Source organism: Haemorhous mexicanus, chromosome 14 (genome assembly GCF_027477595.1).
Source record: "Haemorhous mexicanus isolate bHaeMex1 chromosome 14, bHaeMex1.pri, whole genome shotgun sequence".
Classification (NCBI taxonomy): Eukaryota; Metazoa; Chordata; class Aves; order Passeriformes; family Fringillidae; genus Haemorhous; species Haemorhous mexicanus.
The window spans coordinates 2,620,838-2,632,940 of record NC_082354.1 but is presented as its reverse complement, the minus strand read 5'-3'; the positions used below and the strand labels follow the sequence as shown (position 1 = coordinate 2,632,940).

At 50.3% G+C, this 12,103-nt stretch overlaps 1 protein-coding gene across 2 annotated transcripts in view; it reads right to left on the bottom strand.

Moving 5' to 3' along the window:
- Positions 1-12,103, bottom strand: part of ARHGEF9 (Cdc42 guanine nucleotide exchange factor 9) — a 202,913-nt gene that overhangs the window by 61,611 nt on the left and 129,199 nt on the right. For both annotated transcript variants that reach the window (XM_059858909.1, XM_059858908.1), the window contains exon 5: positions 1,897-2,076. In XM_059858909.1, the coding sequence (XP_059714892.1) occupies positions 1,897-2,076 (180 nt within the window). The remainder of the gene's footprint in view (positions 1-1,896; positions 2,077-12,103) is intronic.

The window sequence follows — 12,103 nt, the reverse complement described above, 5'->3', positions numbered from 1 at the left end:
GAGGATTAGAGCAGGTATGAGCAGGGAGACAACAATTTCTGTGTGTGCAGGGAATTCAAGGAGCCTTTCTGTTTGCCACCCCTGGCTGTCATGTAAAGGAGGCCAAGGGAATCAGCAGGTTCCTGTTTTCCTCTCCACTTGCAAATGTGAAGTTCCCTGCTATGAGATTTCACGAGTGCCAAATGCTTTGCCAAAAGTTTTCAGATGATCTGGCTGGAGAGCAAGAAGCGTCAGACAGCTCATTGCAAACTGGGTTCCCAGCCCAGTTTTGTCCTCAGAAGTGATTCAAAGGACTTTGAGAGGAGCCCAACTGTGCAGTGATCTTCTCCTGCACTCCTGTCATTACCTACAAGAGGCCTGAAGTCTGAAATATCCTGAAATTAATCCTATTTGGCTTTATACCTGTCTGGTCTGTCTGACATCCCTCACTTGAACACTATTCATATTCTGAGCAACATATTATTCCCTTTTCCTTCTGTGCATGCAGAAGAGAAATACAGATATAAAGAAAAGCAATTATTTTGCAAGTAAAACTAGAACCACACAGGCTAAATCAGGCAGTTTTCTGGCATCCTCTTAAAAAAGCAGGGCTCAAAGTACAACAGAGAAAAATGCAGCCTGCTCATGATGTGAGTGATCACCTGCTCTTCTTGCAGTTCTTTCATTCCTTATTCAGCTGCTTTGGAAACCTAAGGGGCAAATCTTTCCCTCCAGCCTCCCTTCAAGACCTGCAGAAAAAATGGGCCAGAGGTGTTGTTTTTAAATATTAATTCTCACTAAGGCAGCAGAGGCAGGCATTGCTCCTCTCTGGGAGGGGAAAGGGCAGCTGGTCCCTGCCTGCCCTCAACAAGTGATTCCCAGATGGAACAGCCAAGCCAGCCTCTTGCAGAGCTGATGGAAGGATTGCTCTCATTGGGATACTGGACAGGACAGGCAAGAAACCTGCCTGGTCAGGCTGTTGTGACCCTCAGCACCAAGGATGAGGATGCAGGATTTGTTCCAGACATTTGTCTGAGATTCATTGATTCCCCTCCCCTTTGTTCCCCAGTTTCTAAAACCATCCTCCCAGCCTTTGGAAAGTGCAGGGAGAGATGAGATGGGGGATTCAGGCAAGACCATGATCCATGGGCTGGGGCCCTAGAGACACTGGCTCATTTGTTTTTCTGTTGTGTTTTTTAAAAAACAGGACAGTGTTTTCCAGACTATTCTTAAACCTCCTGCAAACAGTTTGTTTGTGACACCAGACCAAAGGGCTGTTAAATCTTTTCCCCAGAACCACAAAAAAATCAGCACTGGTCAGTGCACTGAGAGGGTAAACTGGCCCAGAATATTTCAGTGTTTAAATTAAGCAAACAAAATGAGATTGTTCTGTTCAGCCTTTGCAGCTGCAGCCCAGAGGAGATGTGTTAGTGACAGGGGTGAGAGTGTTTCTGCAAGAAGGCTTTCACCTCAATCACACCTGACACAAATCCATTTTCCAGACTCATTGCCACCATTGGCTGCAGGGTCAGACTCAAAATACCAAACACAATTTGTTATCCCAAAATACCCAAATCCCAAAATACCAAACACCATTTGTTATCCCAGACCAGAGTCACAGCATGAACTTTTTTGGGCAGCCCAGCTCCAGCTCCCGTCATGGATCTCTCCCTCTTGGCACTGGCCAGACCTGGGGGAGACAAGAGCTGCACCAGAGGGGAAACAATTGTGTGCTGGGGAGGCAGCAGCAAGCAGAAACCTTTTTGCTGCCCATTTTTTGGACAGAAAACAGACAAAGAAGTGGGAATCAGCATCAGTGAGAACAAACACAGTAAAAACTGAGTGAGAGCTCAGTTCCTGATGTGCTGAGCACGGGCAGGGACTCCTTAGGGCAGTAAAAAGCAGAAAATCACTCACCCTCACGAAGCTGGCGGGAAACCATCCCTCCTCATCGTCGATCTGACCCCACCACCAGTCCTTGTTGGAAGCATCCAGGACCTTGATGACGTCTCCTGCTTTAAACGCCAACTCCCGGTTGGCCATGGTGACGTGATCCCATACTGCCTCAGCACTGACAATGGAACCACCACTGATCAGCTTGGGGAGAGAAAGGCACAGTTAGGGCACAGCCCCAGCCCCAGCCCCTCACATGCACAGCAGCACAGAGCACAGCTCGCAGCCAAACCCCATCCCCATGGCAGCTCCACCCTGCCCTGCCCTGCCCTGCCCTTCCCACCGCCCTCATCCTGCTGCCAACCATGCCAGGCAAGCTCCAGGTGTTGTGTCCTGTGTCCCCCAGGGCCTGGCACCTCCCCTCCCCCTCCATACAGGCACATCTGTCAGGGACAGCTCCAGTGACACAATGTGCAATGCCCAAAAACAAGCAGTGGTGTCCCGCAGGGGAATCTTCACTTTGGCTGAAATGTCAGAGGCTTTCCATGCAGATCCAAGCAAAGTTAGTGCACATATTCAGAAGGGGTTTTTGAAACTGGAGCCTGCCTGTTTTAGTGCTGGTGATGTACTGACACCCCTCACTAGTGACACACTGCTGACCTGCCCCAGCCCTGGCCTGCTGCTCCTGGCTGTGGGGACAGGCTGCATGGAGCAGGTTGTGGGCCCTGGACACTGGATGGGGCCAAGCTGGTGTGTGACAGGACCTCAGGAACACCTCTGTGGAGCTCGTGGAGCCTCAGAAGTGCACCAGCACAGCCCAGGTCTCCTCTGTGACAGCCATGAAACTCCTGCTCTGTGCTGACAGGAGGGAACATCCCAGCACTGGTGCCTTCCACACCACCAGCCATCCATCCACAGCCAGGACACCCGCTGCCCCTCTGAGTGACAGCTGTGTGCTTTCAAAAGAGCAATAAATTGTGTTTGTGTGTTGCCCACTGCAGGCATTCTGTGCTGAGCACTGAGGCTGCCCCAGAAATGCAGATTTTGCCCATGTGCTAATCAGCCTGTCAGAGCCATCCTGGGTTCCATGGTTCTGCCACTGAGACACCCTGACCATGGACCTGGGCTGCCTCCAAGTCCCAGTTTGAGCTCACAGGGGCAGAGCTCAACCCTGTGGCCATTGCAGACCTTGCTGTGGCGAGGCTCTGAGAGACACAGTGTCCCCTCAGCTGGGGGAGCAACACAAGGCACACAGACAATGACCCCTGACTGTGGGTGAGCAAGTGGAGAAGCTCTTAATGCAAGTCTGGCATCCCCAAACCCCTGTTAATCACTGCCTGCACAGTGAGAACCTGAAGGAGACCTTCCAGCACAGCTCCAGGTTCTCAGCATCAACAGAGAACACTGAAGTCATCCAGACAATCCAGTCAACAGATTAAAGGGCCTGATTCACCCTTTGCCTTGGACTGGCTCTCCTTTACAACTCTGATCTCCTTGGCTTTGGGACAGCTGGAGCTGCACTCCCAGCCCTGCAGTTGTGGAGTCAGTCACACAAAGCAGCAAGACCTACAAGGCTTAACCTGGCAGTGCCTTTCATCCCCCAAACCCAGAAAGATCCAGTCAGTGGGCAGCAAAGTAAAGCTGTGCTCCTCCCACTTTGACAAATTGTCCCTTCTAATTCAAAATCAGCTGCAGAAGAAACCTTTGTCCCCTGTGTGTGACAAACAGGGGATTGCCCACACGAGCCCCACGAGGCCCTGGGGCCAGGCACAGAACAAGCCCTCAGGGGATGGCTGAACTCGTGGGCACCTCCTGCTTCACTGAGGGGTCATTCCACATCTGGGCTTTTGAGACACAGCTGAAGGGAGCTGGCACCACAGGGTCCCACCCAAACTTGCCGTCAGATGATGGTGGACCCCCAGCTCACCCCAGAGCTGGGCTCAGCAAAGCAGGGAAGCCACATCTGGAGAAGTAACAGTTATAGAGACTGATTTCTGACCCCAGTGCAACAGCTGGATGCTCAGAGGTGTTTCAGTGCCTCCTCACAGCCCCTTGCTCTGCTCCCAGTCAGGGTTCCTGGATGCTCTCATAAATAAGGATCAGTTTAAAGCATAGAGACCCCCAGGACAGATCTGGAGGGGATGAGACTGCAGAGCTGAAGAAACCCCACATTTGATACATTTCAGACTGGGTACCATTTACCTGTTCATCTGCCAGGACTGAGCTCTTGTCCTTCACCAGGAGAAGAGCTGCCATATTTATGGACACTGTCCAGGTCTGGTTTCCCAGGTAAGGAAGTTCTGCCCTTCCAGCCCCCAGCTTTTCCTTCCCCCAGGCACTCCACCAGCCCTTTCAGGCTTCCACATATCCTGCCTGCATTCTTCTGGAACACAGATGACCAGAATTGCAAATACTATTCCCAAAGGGACCTTACCAGAGATTTGTGGAACAGCATGAAATATTTATTCCAGTGTCACAGAGATCTCCCAGCAATGCTTCACATGTCCCCCTTTCCCCACGGCCACCTCCCACCCGTGGCTCACAGGGATCCTGCACCCCGCTCCTCTCAGGAAATGCTGTAGAGTACGTTCTCTTTGGCTGGAAAATCAGTTTTCTTGTCAAAAAATGAACAGGGTTGGCCTGACACTTGTTCCTTTTGTTAATGCCATTGGGTATTTCAGTCCCTTCTGCACTGATGAGGAACCAGGAACAGAGCTATTACGCAGGAGCCGTGTTCCTGCTGCTTCTGCTTCAGCTGACAGAGACTCTGCTGTCACTTCACACACAGCCAGTTCTGGGCACAAACTGCCACAGAAACGTCACTGAGCCCAAACTTCAGAGGGACTGTGCTTCAAACCCTCCCAGCCTACTTTGTAAAAATCCATTCCCGAGCCCGAAGCACAAATCCCAGCTCTGAGAAGCAGGCAGGGACTGCAGAGGGACACAGAGGGACAGACAGAGGGACACCTCTGCCCTTTTGTGCTGTTAACACACAGGTCTGAAAGGTGCTTTCAGGGGATGTCAGGAGCTGGGGGGACTTTGCAAGGTGCTTCTTGATCTCAAGGAGAAAGGCTCCAAGTCCTTGGTTCTCATGGATCAGTGCCAGCCCCTGGCCCTTGCTCTCAGCTCCAGGAAGGGATCCACATCCCAGGAATCCTGCAAGCAAGCCTTGCCCTTTTGGAACACAAATCCAGCTCAGCCTGTACCAAAAGGACGGCGAGAACTGGAGCTCCAGCCATGCCACGTGCTGAGCCCACTGAGAGAATGTCAGGGCCCCAAATGAAAAGATCCAGTTTAATTTATCTCGCAAGACATCTTGCTGCATCCATGGAGCCATCCAGCTCTCTCAGGGCAGGGTTATGGAGACAGAACCTGACATCTGCAGCAGCAGGAGATGACAAACTGGAGAAAGGTCAGCATGAAATATTATTTTCTCAGAGAATTCAACACACGAGCTCTTCACTCCAGAAAGTTCACATCTCTCGGCTTCAAGGCTGAGCTCAGTGCTGTGGTCAGAGATATTCAGCCAAAGACCTTGGAAAGAACTTCTCTGCCATAAGGTCAGGTTCTCCCACACTGCAGCTGAGGGAGTCATCTGGACTTCCTGATAGCAAGTGAAGAGAAAGAGGCACATCTGGAGTGTGATTCATCCTGGCTATTTCAGCAATCTACCTTCCAGCCAGGTGAATCATGCCCTAGAATTCACTCTGTGTTTAACTGGCTGAGGCAGAAGTTTGCATTTCCCACATCTTAATGCTCATCCCATCTAAGATCTGGCCATTGCCAAAACCAAAGAATGGAATTTAAGAATAATAATCACTATAGGAATAGTGAAATATTAAAGCACACTCTCCCAGACAGTGCAAGTTTCTGAAGGGTGAAGGCTGATGGAAATTAAGTCATGTTTTCTGTGCCCACCAGAGCAATTCACAAAATCTTAGCCTTGTAAATTTACAAAAATTAGAACTTAGATATTTGGGAAAGTGTCCTACCCATAGGAAAGGAGAAGCAGTGAGAAGACATGCAGCAGGTGACAAGGATATTCAGTGTGACATCCTCTGCACACTGCCTGTCTGCCAGGTGGAAGTCCTACTTCCTATTAAAATCAATTATTCCTGTCAGTTGCTTGTTCAAAGTAAAGAGCCCAAAGAGAAAATTCCTCAATGCTTTCACCTGGTAACACGAGTGCAGCCATGCCCAAGAGCATTTGGGAACTACAGGCCTGGGAATAATGATTGCTGCTGTACAGGAGCCTGCAGAGCACTTTGGGGGGTGGAGGGAAAACTTTCTCAGTGGGCAGAAGAGAAGATGAACTCTTGGAATGTTGTGTGGGCTGGGCTGGGCACCAGGCACTGTCCAACACACACCAGGGCACAGAGAGGAGGGGCCACTTCCACAGCCCAGCAGCACAAACCAATGAATTTAGTGAGGAAAAGAAAGAGGGCAAAAAGACAAGGCTCTGTCTAACTCCATGCACAGCTTCAGCACCCTAAGAGCAGGGGGTGATCCCTGAACCACCAGCACCAGCTCAGCCTTCCCAGGGATTTCCCCCAGAGGTTTCCACAGCAAACCTGCAAGAACTCAGTCACAGACCCTCCCTCTAGAGATGCTCCTTCCCCCCCAGCACCCCAGCACAGCAGGTGAGTGCTTTACAACAGCAAAGCCAGAGGAAAGGAAGGAAACCATTCCTGCTGAAGGGCTGGGAGGATTTTGCTCTCTCTTCCTGTCTGTGGCATTTCCAGGATGGAACATGGCCACTGTAAATCCAGAATTACATTACAGGTGCTGCCAAAATAAAATGACAACAACAACAAAGAGTAAAAAAGGGTTTCAGGGGATCCTGCAAGGCCCCACCTCTGCCAGCATGTGCCAGGGATGCTGAACTCTATCCTCACCAGGGCTGGAAAAGCTCAGAAAGGTCCATCTGGCCAGAGATCCCTGCTGCCTCCCTCTCCCCTTGCACTTTCCAAAGCCAAAGGGCTTTAAGGTGCCATTAATGCCACACAGGAGCTTCCAAGGAATAAAAAGGAGGTGCTCAGAAGTGGGAGTCTGACTCCAGATTTTACAACTTTCTCTTCCAGACATGCCTTTGTGGCACCTTTATCAAGATCAGATAAATGTCCCCATCAAAGTAAGCAGGAAAATAAAGAATAAAATGAGTAACAGGAACAGCTGCCTGTTACAGGTGGGATCTGTCTCACCCTGTTACTGGAGCAGGTCTGGAGCAAATCCCCACGAGCCAAAGGAGAGGAAGGGAAGGGGAATGCCTCTCCCAGCCTGTATCCACAGCACATCCTGATGAAAAAAGCCCAGGAACACCACCTAGGATGGCTTCCCAAAGCACATTAACAGAGTGACCTCTGAGCCAGGGGTCACAACTCCTCCCAGGCCACTGCAGGGGTTAAATCTCTGAGCCGTGACCCAGCTGTGCCCCTGCAGAGGGACTCTGCTCCAGCTCCACATGACAGGGCCAACTGGAAAATTATTCTGGGGACTGGGTGAGCCTCTGCCTCCAATCTGCTGCATTTTCCCTGGCTCTGCTCACTTCCCAAGCCAGGATGCACAATTGGACAAGAACATCTGCTCCACCTCAGCCCCTGCCTGCAGTGAGGCAGTCGAGGATTAAACATCCTTGAGTGAAAGCAGCCACTACTGCAATGTTTTGCTAAATATTCCCAACACACCACCACTTACTGGCTTCTTATGGGCCAGCCTGAAGAAGAAATCAGGGGCTTAGTGGTCCATGGAGACTGAAATGTGCACAAAAGGGCCATTCAAACCACTCTCACCTGTCCATTCCTCTTTCAGGGATAAATAATCACCGCCAGCCCACAAGATTCCAAGATCCTTTTCAGCACAGAGCTTCTCAAGAGTCCAAAATGCACTTTATGAAGAGCCACATTCACAAAAAACCCTAAATAAATCTATCATCATTCACCATCTCCTTAGAAAACTTCAAGGACCTCAAAGTTTCCAGCACCATGGTCTCTGGGAATATGAATAATCTTTAAGGCAGGAAAGTGTTTCTCTATTGGATCACTTATTACTGCATCAGTAGAGTTGTAACAGTAAAAAATGAGAGCTCTGGGTAGTTCCCTTTCAAATCTGTGTTACATAAACTGTGTCCTCCTCCACGGGAGCAGGATGCAGGAATAGGAGCAGGCTGTGAGGGGAGGAGGGAGAAATGTGGTGAGTGGATGCCATTTGCTCAAATTGTTCTTGTACAGAGCTGCCCTTTGTTCAGACAACATAAAAGCCCTGTAAAACCACAATAGCATTTCCCACACTGTGTTCACCGGCCCTTCCACAATGGAGACAGCCAAAACAGCTTCAAAAGGATACACAGAGGGTGTTCAAAGAAATCACTGCTGGGGGGAAGGACAGGGCCCAGCAGAGCTGCAGAGCCCAGCCAAGGGAGAGCAGGGCTCTGCTCCCCCTGATCCCAGAGGGGAGGCACCTCACACTGCCTGAGTGGCAGCAACCACACAGCACAGGCTGCTGGGGCTGGGAGCCTGCTGGGACCTCCCAGACCCTCCCCAGCTCTGCTGGGACTCACTGCCATCAATTCCCAGCACTGCCATGCCCACGGAGTGAGGAGGGGAGCAGTGCATGCCAGGTTTCAGTCCCACACCCTGCTGCTCCTCCCAGCCAGGACAGGGCTGCTCAGCTGATGGAGCAGAGCACAGGAGAACATCCTCCAGCCCATCCTGCTGCACTCCTGCTCTTGCATAATCTCCCCAGAGTCCCTTTGATGGTGTGTTTATTTTTAAACCTCTCGTCAGGAATTATACAAAGTGAATAATGCCCAATCTCAGTGAATGGCCCCACGGCTCATTCACAAACACAGGGGAGGGCAGCTCCACTTGATTTGCTCATTCTCTCAAGAGGTGCAATCACCCGAAGGTTAAGCACAAGTCAAAGAATTTCCCTTTCTGCTTTCAAGCCCCTTGATGAATTTAACTAATGACTGGATTTCAGCTGAAAGAGGCTGATTGGAGTGAGAGTCTCCCATATCCCAGATTCTGGGAAGGCTGCCACACTTGGTTGGAAGCTTTATCTATCTTTCATTTATCTATATGTTATGTGGAGAGTCAGTACAGACACAAAGGTTCCTTAGGACTGGGTTGTTCTGTTTTTCATTGATTTCCATTTTCTTGAGCAGATCTCACCTGGCAGATAGGAAATCACCTGGCCTGAGCCAGGCTGCAGCAGCAGAGCCCAGGGGATGGCATTAGTCTCATTTTCCACCTTATTTTGATTATTGCCCGTGTCATTCCTATTAATAACAGCAGCCACAAGGCAGGGCCATGGATGGAGAGCTGAGTAAAACCCTGGCAGCAGTGAGGAGGAGAATGGAAGGTGGTGAGGAGGCAGAGGGGCCCCACTGAAGCACAGCCCCTCAGGTGTGAGGTGTTGGGATGGAGCATATGTCACCCTAATTGCTCCCCAAGCCCTCCTGTGAATGGGGCACATCAACCTCCCCTTGCCTCACGACATACCTTTCATGTAGAGTAATTACAAATAACCACCTGCCACCATCTTTTAACTCAGTTAAATGATGAGACTGGGGCTGGAAGTCCAAGTTTGAACTGCTCCAGGGCAAGCAGCACCTTCAGCAAGCAGAGCCAGGGCAGCTGCCAGGGCTGTGGGCTCGGGGCAGGCAGGGGCTGTCAGCACAGATCCCTCACTGCAGCACTCAGCAACAAACAATAAACACCCTCCAAGAGCCAAACCTAAGATACTCACACAAATCCCAGCCTCCTGCCCCCAGAAGGGACTCCTGACATTCCCAAGCCAAGGCCACAAGAGCCTCAAAGACCTGGAGTTGTATTGAAATCCCTCCTGAGCAGGGGGCTGCAGCTTTGCCTCACACCCAGCCCAGCCCCAGTGGCTGAGCCTGCAGGAGGCTGCCTGGGTGGGGAGCAGCCAGGATTCCCAAGGTGTGCTCCCAGCTCCACAAAGCCCAGCCTGCTGGAGCTCAGGACATCCCTCTGGCTGCCCTGGATGGCACGAGGCCCTGCCAGGGGGCTCAGAGACCCTGGCACAGAGCCAAAGACACCTGTGCTTTTGATTTTAACCCATGGAGAAAATGACCAACTTTGTGTGAAGATTTACAAGCCACAAGAGTTTAAGTAGAATGACAGTTAGTTTGTCACTAGGTAGAAAAGTAGAATTTTGGGATTTTTAGAAAGGGGGTTCAGAAGCCAAGATGTAGGGATTTGGGTGTGCCTTGTCCTTCTTCTTAGCCTCCATCTTCTGGGTGATGGTGGCACTTTTGGATTGGTTTAGAGTAGAGATGGACTGTCTAACATAGGTGATAGGCATTGGGAAATGATTGTAAATGATGTACATGTAGTTTTTAGTTAAAAAGCTAAAACCTCCCTGAGAGTGGTCAGTGTGCCTCAACCCATCCTGCTGGACAGACCTCAGCAGGTCAGAAAGAGAATGTTGTGGATAACAGAGAATAAACAACCTTGGAAACCACAGCTGAGGAATCCTGACTCCTTCTTCGATCTCGGGGCTGGGAAAAAAAGACTTTCCAACACCTCGGGGTCATCCTGAGCACAGAGAGAGCAGCCCAGCAGCAGCACTGGGCCCAGTAACAGAGGCACCATGAACAGCCCAGGGCAGCACCAGGAGGGACCTGCTGCTCTCTGTCACCCAAGGGGCAGAGTAAGGCAGATAAGCAAACAGAATATTACTAAATAAATAGAAACATTACTAAATAGCTATACATTCAGCTCTGGGAATGTACAGAGAAGGACAAGATGCTGCTGGGGAATGCTGAGCCCAGGGCTAAGGGGCACAGCATGGACAAACAGCATCAACACCATCCTGAGCATCCCTATGCCCGTGGTGCAGCCAATTTACAGCCTCAAAACCCCACCAGGGATGACCAAGACTTGACTGGAAATGTCAGGAATGCCAAATCCACGCTGGTTTTACCCCAAAAGCCTGTCCTGATTCAAACTGGAAAGCAAACAACTTCCCTGCCATGGAGCAGACTGTGGGAAAACTGAGTTCATCTGACTAAATGGTGTTTGCAAGGAGAGGAGATAGAATTGTCATTGCTCTGAGGAAAGCAAGAGTAACCCTCCTTTTAAAGGATATTTATGTTAAAATGTACATCACCTGTTACTCTGGACATGGAAGTTTCCAAAGCAGAAAGGAATTAAGGAGAAAATCCCAAAAAGGCCTCTCGGTGGATGGAATTATTTAACACAAGTCCTTACAAAGGGAACAACACATGGATCTGCTCATCCCAGACCTGGGATCTGTGTCCCTGCAGCTGCAGCAGTGCCAGCAGCCAGCCCAAAGCTGGTGACACACAGCTAAGCCATGCAGCTGTCCCCAGCAGGAGGGATGGCACAGACACACACCAGGGGCACCCAGAGCAGCCACTTCCCTCCCCCAGAGCCAGGAGCTCCCAGGGGAATGAGAAAGGGACAGGAGCAGAACTCACAAAACTCTGTGTGGATACTCTGTCCTCCAACAGCTGACACAGTTGGCCAGGTTTAAAAATCATGGAAGGAAATGAATTCAAATGAAGGGCTAGGAATACAAACCAGGAAGATCACTCCTGGATGGCCAGGAACAGGGAAGCAGCAGCAAGAGCCCCTTCATGACTGAGTCACTGCCACGTGCTCGAAAACCCCATTTAATAATGAAGCAGAGGCCTGGACTGTGTCATACTGGACCACAATGTATTAAACACATCCCCAGGAATCCTCAATAATGCATATATTGGTATTGTAGCAAGAGGCCAACATGATAATATTAAAAAAAAGGATATTTTTAGTACTGACAACTTGGAACTTAAAAAGTGGTGGCTGTTATTAGAGCAAATCAATGTCCAGGCTAGATTAAAGTCCAGATGAATGTATTACACTGATTAAATTCACCACCTGGGCTCCTTATTTGCTGTTCTCATCTCCTGGTTTCAGGGTAAGTCCCTGCAGGTCCCATCTACCAAAGTCCAGGAGGGGCTTGTTGGCAGAGGAGGGGAATGACATCTACAAACTGCTTCCCAGAGCCTGAGCTCACAGAAATTTAATTAAAGGAGGCACAAAAGGAGCAATGGCTGGAGAAGCAACACCTGACCCCAGGAAGCAGCCTGGCCTTTGGGTGACTGCAGGGCAGTGAGAGCCTTTTCTCCCAAGCCAGGGGGAAGCAGAGCCCATCAGCTGCCCTGAGCAAACCAAGAGCCACCCAGTGAAAAATCCCATTGATT